Here is a 19,735-nt window from a genome sequence, read left to right on the forward strand (position 1 = left end):
AACTTTGGCTACGATGAACTCTGCAAAAATAACTATATATAGCACCACAACTTAAGCATCTGAGTGCACAGATAATATACAACTTGTTATCGATAATTTTCATATTAAATGACTTGCTAATTCTGTGGTATATTATGCAGGAGAAAGCATACTAAATAAACATATTATCCAGGATAAAGTATTACCAATGAATAAAACACTAGCTCATGCACCATGACTGATGAGTGATTATAGCAGAGGTAGAGATGTATACCTTGTGCTGTGATGGCTTTGTGGAAGCTGATTTGGTTGGTTTCTTTGCTTCTGATACTGGTGGATCATGCCGGAGATCTTTCTTGGTAGTTTCAGAAATTTCTGACACTCGTCTAGCCTTTGATGGATCAGTATTTGGTGGCTGTGAGTGCCTCATACCAGATAGCTTGTCACGAAGATCTCGAACTACAGACACCTTCCCACTTCGGTAAGCTTGTTGAGAACTTTTTTTCTGAAGCTTCCATCTAAGATCATTGGGATCAACAGATTCTAAAAATACAAAGCACGGACAGCAGCTATCATTAAAAAGTCACAATACAGTGAAACAAGGAACTACTGATCGCAAATACTAGTAGGACATAGATCTTTGTACTCAAACGTTCAGGTTCCATGTTGTCCTCATAAAGATCATGCTTCCATTTGTCATCACTTTGCCGTTGTCTGTAAAAGAGCAATAACAACTAGTTAAGTGGGAAGTCCAAAGCAATGTTATAAAAGATAGAGCTATGCTCATAACATCAAAATAGAAACTACATCAACCTATAAGAAGAAGAAACCATAATCACGAAAAAAGAACATGACAGAAAAATTAAAACAAAACAAAAAATAAGTAAAAAAATGTGAAATCTATAGGATTGAAGAGAGTGTAAGATTTTAGTTACACCTTCAATGCACTCTGTTTTAGCATAAAAGTAGGATCGACCTACTGATTGTCATTAAGCTTTTTTATTATATGCCCTGGAGAACAACAATAAAATAGTCCAATTTATCTAATCACCATATCCACAAAATTCAACCATGTTGCTCAATAGTATGCCAAATAGAATTCAAGTAGTTGAATGTATCTAATCACTACCACCATGAAACACCAAACCACTTTACTTATTATTTTGAAGTACTATGCCAAATAGCATAGGATCATTTTATATATAAAGGCTTGAACTGCATCAACACAATCTGAATTGCAGGTCAGTTACACATGAAAAAAAAGGACGAGTTTTCTTATTCAAAAAAATGAAATAAAATTATCAGTAGGGCTATGACTTGGGCTGGTTGAGCTGAACCTGCCCAACTTGGGCTGAATGAGTTTAGATATCTTAACCCGACACCAATAAGAATCTGTATTGAACATTTGAACCAAACCAACCAGAATCCAAATTGAAGAGTAGAAATTCTGGACCTGGCCCAAGTTGGGTACATGAAACATATGCTAAATGTTATCACAAGTACTACTAGTATCCATTTACAAAAGCTAATAACTAGAGTAATTGTAGTATAAGTAGCTTGACTACCGATATCCGACCTAGCCCAACTGGACAGGACTCGTAAACCTGAGTTGGGTTCAGTTAAGATTGGAAGATCCTAACCTATGGCAACACTAAATTAGGATATGGTTAGAAAATTTGTGTTGGATTTTAGGGTTAACCTTCAACCTGATCCTGTTTGACAGTGTTCCAGCATAACACACATAAATTTGGATTGCATATCATAAAAGCAATCTGATAATCATCCAACTCACATAACGTCAATCATATATGTAAACAAATATATCAAAATGTTTCGATGCAGATAGTGTAAATATAAGTCCTGTTTCATTCATCCAGTATGTGAATAAGGTATATAGAAAGTGGATCAACTTTAGCACTATTTACATCCACAATTTACAGTTTTCATTTAACTTTTCACAATGTTTCAATGAATTTGGATTTGAAAATCTGGCTGGTTGGAATCAAAACCAATACTAAAGAAAACAGATCACTACAATAGTTGCTGTCTATATTTGACTAAGGAGAGGAAGTGAGAAACCTTTTCACTAGACCAATGCAGGTCTAGTGGTGGGAAAACTCTAGCCACGCATATCACTTCCTTCCTATTGTCTATTATCTTCATCATACTTATCAGTTATATTTTGTTGTAGTTCACCATTTACATATACAAGGCGACTATAAAATCATACTGGGGTTGTTATTTAACCCATCATGTGACTACTGTGCCATCAAGAATGGCCTAAATGCTCAATTTGTCTAGCAACCAAGTCAAATTACACGCTGACCAGTATCTATCGATTTGACCAAGTAAGGGTATCAAAAGATATAGCTCAATAACAATAAGATACCATTCATTTAATTTTTTTAATATTTAACAACCATATCAAGTGGTACAGGTCAGTATATTGCCTAGTATATAAATACCAAACTGGACCATCAGGTTACCAAAATCAGTATTGGACTGATAACTAAAATTAGGTACAAAATTTAAAATTTGCATGTTAAAATGCACTATCCACACTATTGTGAAATAGTCACTTTTGTTTCATTGAAAACAACTTTTAATTTGATGCTAAACTAGTTCTCTTTAGGTCAATAACACACAAGTGGAAATGTGTTACAAGGGTTTGTGATATTAACCTTAATAACAAAAAAAAAAAAAACAGAGGAACAGTCTTGATATTGCACTCCAATAGATACCATGAGGCATGATTACAAGTTAAAAAAAAGGAAAATCTTTACCAGTCCACGTATACCCAGAAATCATAAACCTAGCTAGGCTAGTTAATTTATCTAATTGTTTAAACAACTTAAAGCAATTAATACTACGATACGATAAGCCAAACATCATGTAAGCTGACATGGAATAGATGGATAGAAATAAGATGGTAGACAGAGAAAATCCATTCACATTCAAGCAAATCTACCTGCTATACCATGAAAGGAGCTGAGTTAAGACCCAACTTGGAGATACTGTTTCATTTTGTTCTTTGATAATAGTATAAGAACAGAAGTTTATACTCCTCATACCCACAAACCACCACGTTAACCCTAAGCCTCCTATTCATTCAATGCATTCAATGACTCATCAAACCATTGCCTTATTATAGTTCACTAAGACTGCAACTCTTACCTTGCAAGTGCAGCTTTGACAGTGCAATAAAAGATATTGTGTGCCCTACACCAATCCAAAATCTCCCTTTAAAATCCAGAAGATCAAGGGGCTACACCAAAGGAAATAAAAAATTGCAAGATCATCACAGGCATAGAGAGATGCAAGAAGGACGACAAGTATCAACTTGTTGACACAACCATGGTCCTAATATCAAGTATTGTATGCTTAGAAATAGTTTAGTTTGTTTTTGGTTATATTTATGTTCTTGAGTCAAGGCTATCAGGGTCCAAATGTAACTTTACTAAAATTATTTCCTAACCCATTGGATTTGAATCTTGACCAGTCAAATTCAAATCATCAGGTGACTATCTGTTCCCTAAATGACCAGTCAAATTCAAATCATCAGGTGACTACCCTTCTAACTCGCCTTCATGTGGTGCATCATCTCCAGTCAAACAATCACTGCACCGAACTTGCGCCCATAAAACTACAATATTTCAGAAAATAATTGAAGTATCTATAAACTGTTTGATTACAAGAACACCACGCGCACAAGAATACCTTCCTAACTGATCACCTACTAAAGAAGATCTCAAAGATAGATATTATTCATGCTGCAGAAAACAGTAAGGTGACGACAAAATCTCATGGAAGGCTCGTCACAGTAAATTCTCTTTTCCACTGTCTATAACCTATAAAATACTCCGATCCGATCAAGACCACAACTTTTTGCCCTTGCAGAGAACCACGATAAATAAAAAAATCTACTTCTCTTAGAGCCGAGCCAGTCAACCATTTTACCACGCAAGAAATCGAACCTAAGCATAAAAGCTTCCTACTTACCGCAAAACCAAGCGTCAATCGACGAACAGCATATCAAACAGAAAAAAGGAACGCCGGTGGCAGCTCGGATAAGAAATTAAGAAGTTACGAACGCACCTTTTCGCCGCAACCACACCAGAGCGGCCGACGTCCCCGCCGAGATCGCCGTGCAGGCGCTCTTTGATGGACCGTTTACGTCCCGACGCTATCTGATCCGCGTACATCGCACTTCTGGTGCAGAGATGCGAGGGGCCACGAGAAACCCCCTAGGGATGAAGGCAGGCGTGGAACCAGAGGAGAGCTACTGTTTGCGGCGAAGGAAAAAGGCGTGTGGGGGCGTCCGACGAGCAAAACGTTGGCAAGAGGGCAAGCCTGCGACCGAGAAAATTTTCTAGGGATTGAAGGGTGAAATAACGCAGTAGTGATATCTTTGCGTTGATCCGAAAGGTTCACGTTGATTTAGAGGGGCATATATGTAATAATATCATAATGGAACTGGATTCCCGTTGGAAGCAAATGGGCTAATTACATATTACCATCACCTTACTATTTCGGTTTAGATTTTAAAAATTTATATTAAAATCTCTATAGTTATAAAAATAATAAATATAAGTTTATTTATTCTAACATCATTAATTTTATAGAATAAAAAAAATTAATATTTAAATTAATGATGACAGAATGATGGACGACATAATTAAAGATCTCGAGTGATTATTGTGGATGACGGTTATTCAACAATTCTGTATTGGTATTAATGTAATTATCAAGTAATATCACTTTATATCTACGTGGACGTTAATATAAATACCGAAGAATCCTTTTCTTACTCAACAATTACGTTAATATATAAAACGACGAAAGGATCGTTAGATAATTATGTTGGCATCGACATATATATATATATATATAATAGTTTTCAATTCTTACTTTTACTCTTCTTAATTACAACAGTCATCCGACCCTTAGTGATATTATCATCTGTCATCGTTGTATCATCAATTTAAATATTAAAATTATTTTTATTATTTTATTATTTTTTATATTTATATTAATAAAATCGATGATGTTAAGATAAATAAATTTAGATATTTTATTTTATAATTATAAAAAAAATATAAAATTTTGAATTCTATACTAGGAAGGTATAACCGAGGGTTAATCTGATAATTTGCCCGGAGCAAATTCAGCTTATCGTTAGGACGGATTATATATATATATTTCCGACCAACGGCATGTCGAGGGTTTCATGTTAGAGGGTCTTTTTGTAATTTTGTCTTCCAAGGTGAGTGAATAAAATGGCTTCCTCAACGCACCCACACCATTTGCGGTCCCGTCAAAACCTATCTAAACCCCAAACCCCTCCCCTTCTCGGTAAACCGATCATCGGGAGAGAGAGAGAGAGAGAGAGAGAGAGAGCGAGATGGAGGGGAAGAAAGGGAAAGCAAACTCAGAGATCTTCGAAACCCTAGGAGACTTCACGAGCAAGGAGAATTGGGACAAGTTCTTCACCCTCAGGGGCACCGGTGACACCTTCGAGTGGTACGCGGAGTGGCCGGAGCTCCGAGACCCCCTCATCTCCCAGCTCCAGTCCTCTTCCGCCTCCGATGGCGCCGCCGACCTCCAGATTCTCGTACCGGGTTGCGGGAGCTCCCGTGTGTCGGAGTACCTCTACGATGCCGGATTCCGGCGCACAACTAACATTGACTTCTCCAAGGTCGTTGTCTCCGACATGCTCCGCCGCTATGTACGGTCCAAACCTGAGATGCGGTGGCGCGTCATGGACATGACTGACCTCCAGGTACTTGTGCTCTTTGCTGGGAGTGCCATAGATTGTGGTCTGTAGTCTATTTACCGTGGGTTTAAGGTTTGATTCCTAACAGAAAATTTTGTTTTATCAGAGCATTAGGTGTCCTGCCCTTTTTCAAATCTCAAGATTTAAACTGTCGTTCCATTCACTATTTTTTCTTTGTTGTTTGCCTCAACCCCATCCAATTTGCTGTTAAGCAACATGATACATTGTTATACATTATCCATTTCTGCAATGAATTATACTGGAGAATAGTCTGTATTTAATCTTCTCTTGAATCCATCACTACAGGTAAATGAGGGTTCTGCGGACAATCTTGGCCATGTTATGTACCATGCTTTTTAGCTAACATTGCACGATTGCACCCTACCAGAATTCCAGTTGCTCACTATTGTCATTTGTGAAAACTATATGATGTTGTACCATCCAATTATTAATTTACCATCTCAAATGCAAGTCTAGTCAGTATGATGTTTTATACGTTGATCTTGAAAACCTTAATCTTGGAAACGTTAACAGATAACCCTAAACCCTTTTGTTCAACACTTCCACCACTGCTGGCTGCCTCCTCCTCTCTCATCAAGTAGGTATGCCTCCTCTTGCCATTTCTCTTCTTTCCCTTTTTCATCTTCACATTACTCCCTCCTCTCTTTCTTCCCTTTTCTTCATCATAGGTAGTAACCTATCTGCTCTGAATCTCGTATGTGGTCTCTTTGCCTTTCTATTCCTTGCTTTAATTCTTGATAAAAAATTTAACAGTTAACATGCCCTCTTTCACTTAGTAACCCACATTATGGATGCCTAACTCCATGCATATAGTTGACATGATGTTGATAGTGTGTCTCAGTACACACTTTCAAATATTATTTCTTGTTTCTTTGGTTGTTTCTCATTTCTAACATGAAAGATAATTATGTAGTGTGTCTCACTACACACTTTCAAATGGTATTTCTTGTTTCACTTGTTTCTTGGGTTGTTTCTCATTTCTAATGTGAAAGATAATTATATATTTAGATAGTTTTTTCTTATTTTCCATCTTTTGTCAGTTATAATTTTTTCTGTTGTGAATTCTCACTCTCTACCATTATTGTCTTTAATGAACTAATATGCACTAAAATTCTTAAGATTACCCCTATCATTTGTCATTTTTAGACTTTATATTGGCTAACACTGATAACAACCAGTTTGCAGATGACTTCTTCGATGCCATTCTTGATAAAGGGGGATTAGATGCTCTAATGGAACCCGAGTATGGATTAAAGCTGGGAATTAAATATCTTAAGGAGGTAACATGTGCTAACATCTGTTCTACCATCTGTCACATGCTTTTAAGTTATGCTCTGCATCTTCATACAGCATTATTAACAACATGAGCTGCATGATCATTAGGTGAAGAGAGTGCTTAAATCAGGAGGAAAGTTTCTCTGTCTGACTCTGGCAGAATCTCATGTCTTGGGTAAGGTCAATCAAACTTAACTGAAAGTGTTGTTCAAACTTCATTAATTGTTTAATTACATGGTAGCTACCTTGTGATGGTTGCCGTCTGATGAATAATGCATTTCTATGTCTTCTTCTCATCCATGAATTTTTTCATTTTTGCTCTTTTTGTGATAGTTTCATAAACTAGCCTGAAAAAAATTCTATGTTCTTCTGTAGATGTGCTATTCACTGAATTACGATTCGGATGGGAGACAAGTATACATGCCATCCCTCAAAAACCTGGTAGCAAACCTACCTTCCAAACCTTCATGGTAGTTACTGTAAAGGAGAAGCTGGGTGCACCAAACCTGATTAAGTTACTATTTGACCAACATTCCATAAACCATAAAGGAGGGCAGGTGTAACAAAATATTTTGTTCTTCTTAAGATGATATGACTTAAGATATCCTAGAAAGTTCAAAAAAACAGCAACTGAATTCTTAGTTCTTTTTTCAGGTGCATGCTTTACTTAATGCAGTTGAAAATGAGAACAGAATTCGCAGTGGCTATACTGCCGGTGCTGATATTGTCTACTCCTTAAAAGACCTACAACTAGGTGCCAAAGGTGCTTTAAATGAGCTTGTCCCAGGACGCAGGTGTCAGACTATTCTCGGCAAACAAGGAAGCTCATTTTTTCACTACAAAGCTGTACTGTTGGATTCTCAGCAACTATCTGAACCATTCTTATACCATTGTGGTGTCTTTATTGTGCCAAAGGTGGGTGAATTTTTGGTACTATTTATTTCTTTTCAGTTAGAACTGCAATTTTGTTTATTCAGACTGCAGAAAAACCAATGGTGTCAAATGATAATCTAGTTTTTGTACCTATTTTGGAGTGTCTCCCAAAATTAATAGGAACCTAATAAAGCTGCCTGCAGAGAAGGTAAAGACATTTTGGTTTTGTTTAAACTTTAAAGACAATGTTGTATATTAATGAACAAATGTTACAGTAAAAGAATACTAAGTAATGAGCTTTCAGAGGCTGAAGGAGTTTTGTTGCTAGATCAGACAGAACATAGTATTTTATGAATCTTTGTATTTGTTAGCCAGGGCCGTTGCTTAAGTATATGGTGATTTGACTAAGCACTGTGATTTCATTTCCATCCTGAGATCAGATATGTAATGTTTTATGTATTGGTCAGTCTAGGCTATAACGTAACAGAGTCTACAATGATGTGATCAGGAAGTTTGATTTAATTCCTATTGTGAGCATGTGTTTAACTGTTATTTTCTTTTATCTAAAGATCAGAATATTTGTCTGCTATTGTTCTCGTATTTAAATATTAAACTCTTTATTCCCGAGGATCTTGAACTACTAATTTGTGACGGTTTTGTGAATTACTCTCTAATGTTAGGATAATTCATCTGCCAATAAATGTTTTAGCTCTCTGCTTGAGATGTATGACCATAACTTCATTTCTAGGCTCGAGCTCATGAATGGTTGTTTACTTCAGAAGAAGGACAGTGGCTTATTGTGGAAAGTTCAAAAGCAGCTCGCCTAATTATGGTACCTTTACTAAGGATGGGCATGGAAACTAGCTCTCTTTGCATTGTTTAATTGAGTTGATAGCATTCAATTCGTGCTTGATTCCATTTTTTTGTAGATTTTCTTGAACTCAAGCCATACTGGTGCCAGCATGGATGACATCCAGGTAATGTTATCAAAATCATGTAATTGTGTGCTGATTTTTGGGCTGTATAATCATGACACAATTTGTTCTTTTCCAACTTTGTCATTTGAGTTTTTATTTTTATTTTTTTCAGAAGGATTTATCTCCTCTTGTAAGAAACTTAGCACCTGGAAAAGCAGATGACGAAGCTCGGATTCCGTATGTTTGCCCATTAAAGTCTCACTTTGAAGTATATTTTTTTGTAAATTGGTTTTATTGATTGCCTTTATTTTTCAGATATTGTGTATGTTTGATTATATATTTATAACTTTCTATCAGAATTTATTCCTGGATGTTTGCCTTTTGCCTTATATTAAGATCTGGCAAAATTTTGAACCTATTAATCTCCAAAACAGCATAAAGGACCATTTCATCTGTCTGCAAAGTGTTCTATCTTTATGCTGATAGTTCCTAGCCAAAAATTATTATTATCATGTTTATTTTTTTACTGTTTTGTGTGTGGTGGGGATGTGAACTCCTTGGTGAAAGGTAACTAGCTTTTTTTCTCTTCTATCGAACAATTAGATACATGGATTTTTAAGAATTTGCACTGAAGTAGCCTGTTTTTTTATGATTGTAATTAGATAATCTTGAGAACAATGCCCTTAACATTACTAAATGGAGGGAAGATATATATATCTGTCATAGAATAGTTGGGAATTACATAAACGACCTGTAATAGAAGTTGTTCTCTTCTACAAGCAATAGGACATATTTGTAGTGCCAATGCATCTAACAGATTATTATGTTGATACAGTACTTTTTGCTGAAAACATGTTGTACAATCGTACGGCTGACAATAGTTATTGCTGCTAATTTTCGATGAGTTTAGTTGATAGGGTTAAATCCCTGATTATTTGACATGTGCTAACAATTGCACTCTTAAAAACATGTCAAATTCATACTGTCCAAAAGCATCCAACTGTACCATGATAGAATCTGCTGGTTGTATGGTAATGTTACAACCTGAGGGGTTTGACTAATGAATGAACTTAGGAGCTCTTGATCTTATAGTGATTATGTAATATAAATTCTTAGGTTCTCAAGCCCTAGTTTTGGCTCTAAGCCCTGCAGTTTTTCTGATACTACCAATACCGCTTTTCCATCTGTTCCTTCCTGCTTGAAGTACATTTTTACTTATTTTTGTTCCTCCTTTGTGCTTGTCATCATCTTCTTGCTTGTCATCATCTTCTTCCTATGACTAGGGTACTTAGTTTCCAATTGCTTTTACTTTCCTTTTTTGATATCACAAGTCCAAAAATGTGCATAATGAAATAATGCTGTTGATTTTACTTTAATTTTGACCTTGATATTAGACCTTTTGTCAGGTTTTATGCAATTTCTCTAGGGCAAATTCCTTTAAAAACAAGCCCCAACTATTCATTATTTTTCCCAATAAAGCACCCCTTTTTGGTTTATTTCCACAGAGTGCCTCTTATTTTCTAAAAGACGAGATTACCCCTAACTTTTGTCCCGCCATCTTCGTCCCTTACTGTCTCCGTCCCTTGTCACTACTTCCATCCTATCACGAGGACCCTCTACCTTCGTGTGGTTGCTTTTGCCCCACCGCCCTTGTTCGCCTTCCATTGTGCCATCTTTGAGCAGGGTGTACTCGGCCCCCTTTGCCTTGAGGATTTCGGACCACTACGCTGAAGGAGTGCGCCCTGCCCACTGCTTTCGCCCCTTGTCTCCACTCGATTAGGAGAGCAAACTAGCTTGGGAAGGAGGCACGGTGGGCCATGCGAGGGAGGGAGTGGAAGCTAACTCTGCCACTGCCGTCTCCTTCTCCTTTACCGAGGTTGACGATAGGGTTGACAGGGCGGAGGCGGACCCTTGGCTGTGCCTTGACAATGGCGGACGAGGGCAGCGGGTGGCAGTGGCCACGACAGGGCGGAGGTGGCGACTGGCATGAAGCTAGGGGTAATCTTGTCTTTTAGAAAATAAAGGGTGTCATACAGGAATAAACCAAAAAGGGGATGTGCTGCAGGAAAAAGTGAAAACTTCGGTTTTTTTGGGGAATTTGCCATTTCTCTATCAATTTCTTTCGAGAATCTCACCATGATGTTTTCTCTTTGTTAATAATCCTCATCTGAAATGCTTGCATGCTTTGTAGATCAATGTTCGGCCATTTAACAACCCTAGTTCCTACCTAGCAAAAAGGAACTCCTTGTGCTGCATAATTACATTTTACTCTCATGAATTATCCAGTATTACAATGTAATGATGGTACTCAAACATTAAAAGCACTAAATTCGTCTAAGCTATATAATTTTTCTGTAACTGATTGAGTTGTGTATCAAAGCTTTATTCTTCAATTTTTTTTTGTGAGATTGGTTGTTGGTATTTTATAGTTAACTATGAGATTGTCTGCAGAGGTCACACCAGGTAAACATCTTTTTTCTCCCTATGATTAATGCCAAGGTATATATTATTCAACTAATGTAGTTTTGTGATATTATTTTATGAAATTTCATCATGAAAACAATAGAAAATAATCTCTTACGAAAGAACCAATAGATCATGAGCTGGCTGCAAAATCCTTCCCTTGGTTTGCTTCCATATCCTGTGTGTGGATCTTCCCTTGGGCTGCATTTAGACAGGCTGTAACATCCTTTTCTCACTGTGCTTCCAAATGCCTTGTGTGGATCTTCCTCAGTAGGTTTCAAGTGAACATATTGTGACCTTATATCTCTAGTGCTTAATTAATTTAATTGAAATAAAGTATTGATAGAAAAAATCATATATTATTTTTAAAGGATATGCATGCATATGATTGATCTTCAGTTTCTAATCACTAATACCTTTATCCGTGAGTCATGTAGGGATTGAACTGATCAGATTATCATTTAGTAAAAGCAACAGCTGATTCATTGCTTTTGAAGAGAAAATGAATAACTTGACAGTTGTAAGCAGTACATGTAATATTACTTTATTCAATGAAGATATTGTTTATAAAGTTCAATCAGGACGGTTGGTGGAGAGGTGGTGTTACAAGTATTGGATGATTACCTTGTACCTCTTGGATCAGAAGAACTGTATAAGATTGTTCCTGACTTGCTAGGCTTTATATATAAGAATGTTGGGCATTTAGGAAATGTGTGCAAAAGCTAGTTCACTGTAATAAAGTTGAGATGAGTTTATGGGGATATTAGAAAAGACATAATATTAAAATATTATAAATATTTTTACTGGTGAAAGGTTGTGGTAACTACAATTTGAGAATACAATGGGGAAGAGCTTTCTTTGGTGGTAGGAACATGTTCAATGGAAACATATAGATCCACCCATTAGATGATGCAAGTCACTTAGGATAAGTGGTGTGAGGAGAGGTAAAGACCTAAAAAGTCTTTATCAATCATCCTTACCAATAAAGAGAGAATTAATGGCCCATAATTTGACTAATGATATTACCATCACGAGAGCATAGTAGGCCTCATAGTGTTTACTAAATTGCCTTCCGATGCTCATTGCTGTCATGCTGTGGAACACATGTTTGTTTAGTCTCTTCTATGTGTGCATGCCTTTGTGGCCTTTGTTGTTTGAGTTGAATTGTGGCCTTTGTCACTAGCCTGTTCTAGTTTACTATATATTTGGTCATTCATTTATTTGCAGCATGAAAAAAAATGATAACCAGATTACTCATGCATTTGAAGCATACTTTTGTTTATTTTTTTCCTTAGCATATAATTTTGTTCTATTTATTTTTTGGAATACTTGCAAGTTATGACTGTTTGGATTTGGTTCCAAAATATCAGGTTCATGATGGCAGGTGATGGCATCAAGCAGAGAAATATTGTCCATGAGGTTAGGAGTTGAAATTTTGACTTCATATCTAAATTACTTTGTTTTGTTTCCTGTTAATTTCATGGATTATGTTTGTTGTGGCTGTCTACTGGAAGAAACCAATGCCGCAAAAATAAGAGCAGCTATGACTTTTCTTTCTTATTATTCCTCTATTTAATAACCATCTTGCAATATATGTTGCAGTTGCACACTCTTTGATATCAAATTTGTGAACGAATGTTGATTGTTCACATGGGTTTCATTCACTGAGACCTCGTATCCTTAGCTTGAAACTTATCATGTTTCTGAGAAATTTTACTGAAACGAATTAGGAAGCATGAAGAAGAAAAATACAATAATTTTTTATTGTGATCCTCTCTAAAACAAGAAATTGTTAAATGAACTACCTTTGAGGTGGAAGTCAGTAGCATGGCTTGATTTTTTTTACCATACCTATCAGTTCTCAAAGTTATACGAGTGTTTATCTTTATGTTTGTCTCAATTTCATTAGTTACTCTTCAACTATTTGTTCAATTGACGTTTCACAAATGCAATTTGTGATGACATGTAGGTCCTATTAATGCCTTCACTTTTATCATAACCAAAGCAACAGGCACTTATATGTTATATGTACATCTAAATGAAATTTGCAGACACATAAATGAAATTGCAAGAACTTCATAGACACTGTTGGTGGACTAAAGCACAGTTATTATATGTTATATGTACATCTGACATTCTCTGTGGATTTGCCCCTCATCAGATCCTTGCGGATATGATATTTCATGTGTGTTGTCTTCATATACTTTGGTTTATTACTAAATTCTAATTTCTTTCTCTGGATGATGCTTTTTTTTATTTTTAGGAGATGGATGCTCCTCTACAATTACATTTATAGTGCATATTAACTATTTATCACTTCTAGCATATTATCTTATCATACTGTCTTTCCTCATTTATGTTGCTTATTGTCACTAGGCTACATCTGCCATTACTGGGCATATAATTGTTGAAGATGTGATCTATGATAATGCTGACGGGGATCCATCAGAACTGAAGTTGTTTCGTAGGCTCACATTTGGGAGAAGTTCGAGCATGGTGCAATCAGAGGCATTGCTCTCACAAGAAGCACATAGCAAAGAGGCTGACACAGATAGGAAGAGAAATGTTCCATCTTCAAGAACTAGGACAAAGAGAGGTCAAAAAAGAAGTGATTCATACAAATTGATTGATGGTAATTAAGTATGTTGTTTACTTTCTTAACATGTGCAAAGATTTGAAGGTTATGTTAGCTTGAGAAGATAATTTATCTCTGAAAAATGATGCCTGAATGATACACAGTGATCAGCCTGATGGAATTATTTGCATGAGAGTACATATTTTGTCCCCAAATCTTCGTCTGTTGCATCTTAATTATTAAGAAAAATATGACTCCCTTTTTTGAAATGCACTTTTAATTTAAGTACAATCTTTAAAATACATCTTTTTTTTTTAAATCTAGGGTCAAAAGTTACCAAGGTTGACCATAGTTGTCTGGCTAGTCTTTACCACAGTGGAATTGTTTCTGGCTTGGCTCTTATAATTTCTGCTTTGGAGCTTGCTGTGTCATCTGGGAAAAAGGTAATACACTGTTTGACATTTGACATGTAAGACGATGAGAACAAATGACATTTGGGAATAAACTGATCCTTTATGATATGACATAATAGTTTATTACCAACTTATGATGTCATCGGGAATGTTCTATGTTCTTGTTTCTGTAGCAATAGAAAAGAATAACTTTTTTATTCCAAGTGTGAAACTGATTTATGTGCAGATTAGTACATACATAGTTGGGCTTGGAGCTGGGCTTCTTCCTATGTTTCTTCATGCTTGCCTTCCTTTTCTTCAACTTGAGGTAGGAACTTCATGAGCAATGGGCTATTGAGAGAAAGAATTCATGGTTGCTTATTGTTTTCCCGTTGATGAAGGTGGTGGAGTTGGATCCTGTTATGTTGGATTTGGCGAGGCAATATTTCAGCTTTGTTGAGGATGACCGAATGAAGGTTGTTTTATATCTCTCTTTTATGTTTATATTTATATGTTAAATTGATCCCATCGATCTTTTGCATTTTCTGTTCATTTTATGCACACGACTATTGCAAAATTGATTATTTTTAAATGTGCATAACTATTTGTTTGTGTAGATTATGATTAATAGTACTGGAATGATGAGCTGGCTTTAGTCTTTGTAATTTAATGAACGTTCATATTTGTCCTTTGTTTTTATGGTTCTTGATTAGCTTCTTGATTTATGATGTGTTTGACTGACCAGTGTCAAATTCTTTTTCTATGCTATGTGTTAAAATTTACAGCAATGGGTGGCCAGATGCACCAGTATTTTTCACTCATGTTGATGAAGTTAATCCAGATGACTACCTTGTCAGGCATGCAGCTGTTAAATTTTGGCTTGATCCATATGCGTGCCTAATTGCATATGTTCATGTCATAAAAAGTTGTGACACCCCTCCTGAACTGTTAGTTGGTGAATGTCATTGCAGCATATTCAAGCAATGCACTCATCAACATGGTTCACTGGAATCCCCGAGTTTGATTCTCAAATCCTTGATATTTTCTTTTCCTCTTTCTCGGATCTGTGTGGTCAGTTGATCCCAAGTCAATCTGACTGATTGTGACCATCTTTCGGCTTGGGTTAGCTAGGTCCCCTTAATCCAATCACCAATTTTCCAATTTGCGGAAAATTGAAATCTGATGTTTAACTTCCTCTCCAGCCCCTCCCATCATTTGGAGGCAAACAGACATTCAAAAAACATATGATCCTGCTCATCAGAATCACCCCCCGAAAAATAACATTTATGCACCGAACTGAACAGATATTAAGCTTAGTCAATCGCATAGTGGAAAGAAGCCCACCTATGAAGCAGCTTCCTACAAAAAACATGAACCCTAGATATAGCAGGAATCTTCCAAAGATTCCATCCAAACATCTCTTTGAGAATTAAATGGTGTTTTTTTCCCTGTACAGGGAAGTTCATGATAGTCTTCTTCACAATTAGAGAGGGAAATACAACGTATATTGACTTTTGTGTTAGTATTTGACTGATATAGAAAGGATTTGACTGTCTTTGGAGTCAAGTGTGAGCCCTGTGTGGGATCGATAGTGGTTTGATATAGTCCGTTAATATCCTTTTTTTGGCCGTTCTTATTCTCTTAATGGTAAATTCTTCTCTATTCAAGGTTCAAAATTCAAGAACTTTAATGTCATATCTTTGAATTGATGTTTTGTCCAAAAATCAAAAACTCCAGAATAAAGAAAAAAAGTGAAAATTAGAAAGAAAACTTCAAAACTAATATAGGAATGATATAATTAAGAAAATTGAATATCTTTTTGTTCAATTTATGGTATATTCAAGTGCTTGAATATGGTTCAGATTATTTCAAATAAAATGTTGATTAAATATCAAAACTGTTTGGAAAATATATAGATGTGTTATGGATTATCTTAGAAGGGTAAGAAATTGAGAAACTAGTTCTGTATTCTTCTTCCTCTTTTCGTCTTCTCTACTTTTTGTTTTCTTCATCTTTATAGTTCTGTTCACCAGTAGCAGAATCTGGCCGGTATAAATTGATAGGCCAAGAGATCACCCAATAGGATAGGGGCTCAATGATCCCAATTCAAATACATTGTTTTTGAATTTGATTAGCCAATTTGGCAGAGTATTTGATTCAAGGAAATATAAAAGGGTCCAATATACAACATGTAAATTAGCTGGACCAAAAGGAGACCATGTTCTATAATCTAACTCAGTTAATTGCTTTGAACATCTGTCCTTTGATGTTGTAGTCATGATTGTTATGATACAAAGTGATATAAGATGAACTTGGTCATTTCTGACTTTCAAAAAGTAAATTTTTGATAAGTGATTTAAAAACAAATTTTATATCAACCAAAACTTGACATGGGAATCTTAACGTTTTCTTTTTTTCCTCTCTATATCTTTGATGTATCACTTGGAGACTATACATATAGACTGTTATTATCCCTAAATGATGGGATGCATGACTGCTATGTTGGCTAAAATACTATACACTGCAATTGTCCTTTTAAATATGCCTTATAGTGTAACATTCCCAGGTTAGTCCCACATCAGAAGTGGAAAGAGATTTGAATTGATTTGTGTATTGTCAAATGACTCAGGCTTAAGCATTTGAACTAGTAGTTTAGACTACTAGGTTGATGGATCAACCATCCCTAGTCAGGGCATGATAAATGGTATTAGAGTGAACACAGGATTGAGTATGGTGAAGGGCTTGAATAGAAAAGGATTACTTATGGATTCGGCTAGAATCACTGCTGGGCTGATTAATCGGATTTGGTTCTAAGCTATATTTTAGTCATAATGAGGATGTCAAGCTCCCAAGTAGGGAATACTGTAACACCCATAGTTTAGTGATGATCAGAAATGGGAGATTTGGACTAGTTTATAAGGGTTTAAACATTTTGGGTTATTAATTAAAGCCTATCAAGTTAATGAATTAGTTATCCCATCAAGCCAGATCATGATATGGAATGCATGACTCTCCTTTGGTGGCTCCACGAATAGCCTAACACAGGGACATGTGGACTTTGCGATGCAGTGTAGGTTATAACAAGGCCTCACAGGAGCCTAGTTTGAGCCAAGAATTATCAGACTTTGATATCTTTTCATATAGGATTTCATGAAAAAAAATAGAGGAAGAGTTTACTACTTCTGAAAGATTTTTACACCATGAAACCCTTTCAAGCGTATGAGAGTGAAGTACTGGCAGGTGTCGGTCTCACTGTATTTAGGATTGAGATTTACTAGACAATCCCTCTTTATCTTCTTTTTTTTATTAATAATTGCTATTTATTTACATTTATTGCATGTTCAATATTCTAGTTATTTGAATGATTTTCTTGATTTCTTTCTTGATTAATTGATGTCAAAGTTGATTCAAAACCATAGTACATTTAGATGTGAATGCAATGATAGTATTTGCAAATTGATTTATCATTTATTTTATTGTCTTTGCATGCACATTTCATAATATCTCTGTTACCAAATTTTACAGTGAACCCATGCATCATTCTTTCATATATGGTAGTCTATTTGACTGCCATTAGCTGCCTCACCTCAAATCCCACTTTGTTGGCCTGCTATGGTGAAGCTTTATGCAATACTTCACCAAGGAGATTAGCCTGAACACTGGATGCTTTCAGGATCACTAGAATCTGTTAATGTTGGCACGTTTGTTTTTCAATACCAAATTTGATTATTCAGACCACATGATTTTTCTGAATATACATTTTTCTAGCTTGACATCTAAACTTTTTACTGATGTACAAATTGTGTATCTTAAATTACTTGTTTTTGTCTTTTTTTATTAGGTCCATATTGGTGATGGTATCCGGTTTATTGAAGATGCAAATGTCATCAAGTCACACGAACAAGAAACTGATGGAACATGTACAGAGTCTCTTGCGAATGGAAACAGCAGTGGAATTAAAATTCTCATTGTTGATGCAGATTCATCTGATTTGAGGTGGAACTTATGATTACCTATGTCCACTTTCAGATTGATATTTAAGATTGAAAATTTTGATATATGAAGACAACTTTGTGTTTCACTGCTTGTAGCTCTGGGTTATCCTGCCCTCCTTCAGATTTTGTTGAAGAATCCTTTCTTTTACAAGTGAAGAATTTTCTCTCAGAAGGAGGTCTGTTTGTCATAAATTTGGTGTCGCGATCTCCAGCAATTAGGGAGAAGGTTGTTTTACGATTGAAGGCGGTAAGATTCAAACTGCACAATTGATAATCATATTGAGTTGTTTATGGCTAGTTGTTTATTCCCGTCATGACTGTTAACAGTATGTTAAGAAGACGTCAATGACTAATTGGTATATGCAGGCCTTCAGCCAATTATTTTCACTTGAGCTCGAAGAAGATGTCAATGAGGTTCTTTTTGCTTCCCCTAGGAACATGTGCATTGACGTTGATCAGTTGCAAGAAGCTGTAGCTAAATTATGTAGCTTGATGAAATTTCCTTTGCCAGACGGGCAAATAGAGCCTGGTAAGTTCAAGCGTCTGAAGTAAAACAGATGAATGCTGTGTAGTAGGTTCCATGCAACATGGGTTGGTTGATGCATCTTCTGTAATGCATCCCTCGTTGTTGACTAGAATTTTGTAGAACAGAAGAACCATCTTTATCTTTTTCTAATTGATTGCAAAATGCAGTTTTAAATTATTTAAGACTTCCATCTCATTGTTCAAAAAAGATCAAAAGTCTTACCGTTGAGAAAAACAAGAACTTGTTATCTGTTCTTTTTGGCATGGATGAACTCTTACGGTGAACCACTTTTTTTTTTTTTTTTTTCCTGTGGGATATGTAAATGGTGGTTATATGGGAATTGTTTGAGTTTGTTTTCCATATATATCTTCAGTTTTATAATATTTGTTGACCATTTGTTTCTAATGAGAGTTTTTTTTTTTCTTTTTGAGATGCTGTGCGTCATATCAATTTTGTTCAGTTTGATTTGTTTCGACAAATTATTATTTCGATAATAAAAAGTCAGCATTTTGCTGGTTTGTCTCGATTCTGTCCAAACTCTTAAAAGAGTTTTGTTATTTAGTGCAAGCGTTGTTAATTTTTCTTCCAAGTACCACATCTGTTCTTGAGTTTACGATTGACTACTACTTTGTTTTCTACTTGCTTTTTTTAAGGATAAATTCTCTTAAAAATATTTTTTTTTTCGATCAATGTTTTATTTTTTATTTATTCTCATGAAGTATTTTTTATTTCCTAAAAGATGAAATTATTTTTGGCTTTCGTCTCGTCAATCGTTGCCTTTGCTTTATAATATCATCCCCTTTGTCTCTCAGTCTGTCACCTTTGCTTTCGTTCATCTTGTGGTAGATCTCAATACCATTGGTTTCCGATTGAGCCAGTAGTAATCACAAATGGATTCGTTCATCGGTGCTCTCATTTGTCATGGTTTCACTTTGTCACTTTCACC

General features: G+C 35.8%; 2 protein-coding genes across 3 annotated transcripts in view; one reads left to right on the forward strand and one right to left on the reverse strand.

The window, feature by feature from the left end:
* The window catches only part of LOC103979362 (uncharacterized), a 5,451-nt gene extending 1,061 nt beyond the window's left edge, over nt 1-4,390 (reverse strand). The window contains exons 1-3 of the mRNA XM_009395482.3: nt 4,075-4,390; nt 626-693; nt 254-522 (exon numbers count right to left, since the gene is read on the reverse strand). Of these exons, the coding sequence (XP_009393757.2) occupies nt 254-522; nt 626-693; nt 4,075-4,181 (444 nt within the window). The 5' untranslated portion in view covers nt 4,182-4,390. The remainder of the gene's footprint in view (nt 1-253; nt 523-625; nt 694-4,074) is intronic.
* Nucleotides 4,391-5,297: 907 nt separating this feature from the next.
* LOC103979361 (uncharacterized) lies at nt 5,298-19,060 on the forward strand. Of its 2 annotated transcripts, none has more exons than XM_009395480.3 (16): nt 5,298-5,758; nt 6,952-7,053; nt 7,157-7,223; nt 7,424-7,605; nt 7,703-7,963; nt 8,670-8,753; nt 8,851-8,898; nt 9,011-9,075; nt 12,672-12,720; nt 13,678-13,933; nt 14,201-14,319; nt 14,516-14,596; nt 14,670-14,744; nt 18,110-18,264; nt 18,360-18,510; nt 18,630-19,060. In XM_009395480.3, the coding sequence occupies exons 1-16, from the start codon at nt 5,381-5,383 to the stop codon at nt 18,813-18,815; spliced, it is 2,259 nt and encodes a 752-aa protein (XP_009393755.2). In that variant the 5' UTR covers nt 5,298-5,380; the 3' UTR covers nt 18,816-19,060. The 2 variants fall into 2 exon arrangements, with proteins under 2 accessions (XP_009393755.2, XP_009393756.2); XM_009395481.3 differs by having other exon boundaries at nt 5,619-5,758; nt 6,959-7,053.
* Nucleotides 19,061-19,735: the final 675 nt, after the last annotated feature.

This window comes from Musa acuminata, chromosome BXJ2-3 (genome assembly GCF_036884655.1).
Source record: "Musa acuminata AAA Group cultivar baxijiao chromosome BXJ2-3, Cavendish_Baxijiao_AAA, whole genome shotgun sequence".
Classification (NCBI taxonomy): domain Eukaryota; kingdom Viridiplantae; phylum Streptophyta; class Magnoliopsida; order Zingiberales; family Musaceae; genus Musa; species Musa acuminata.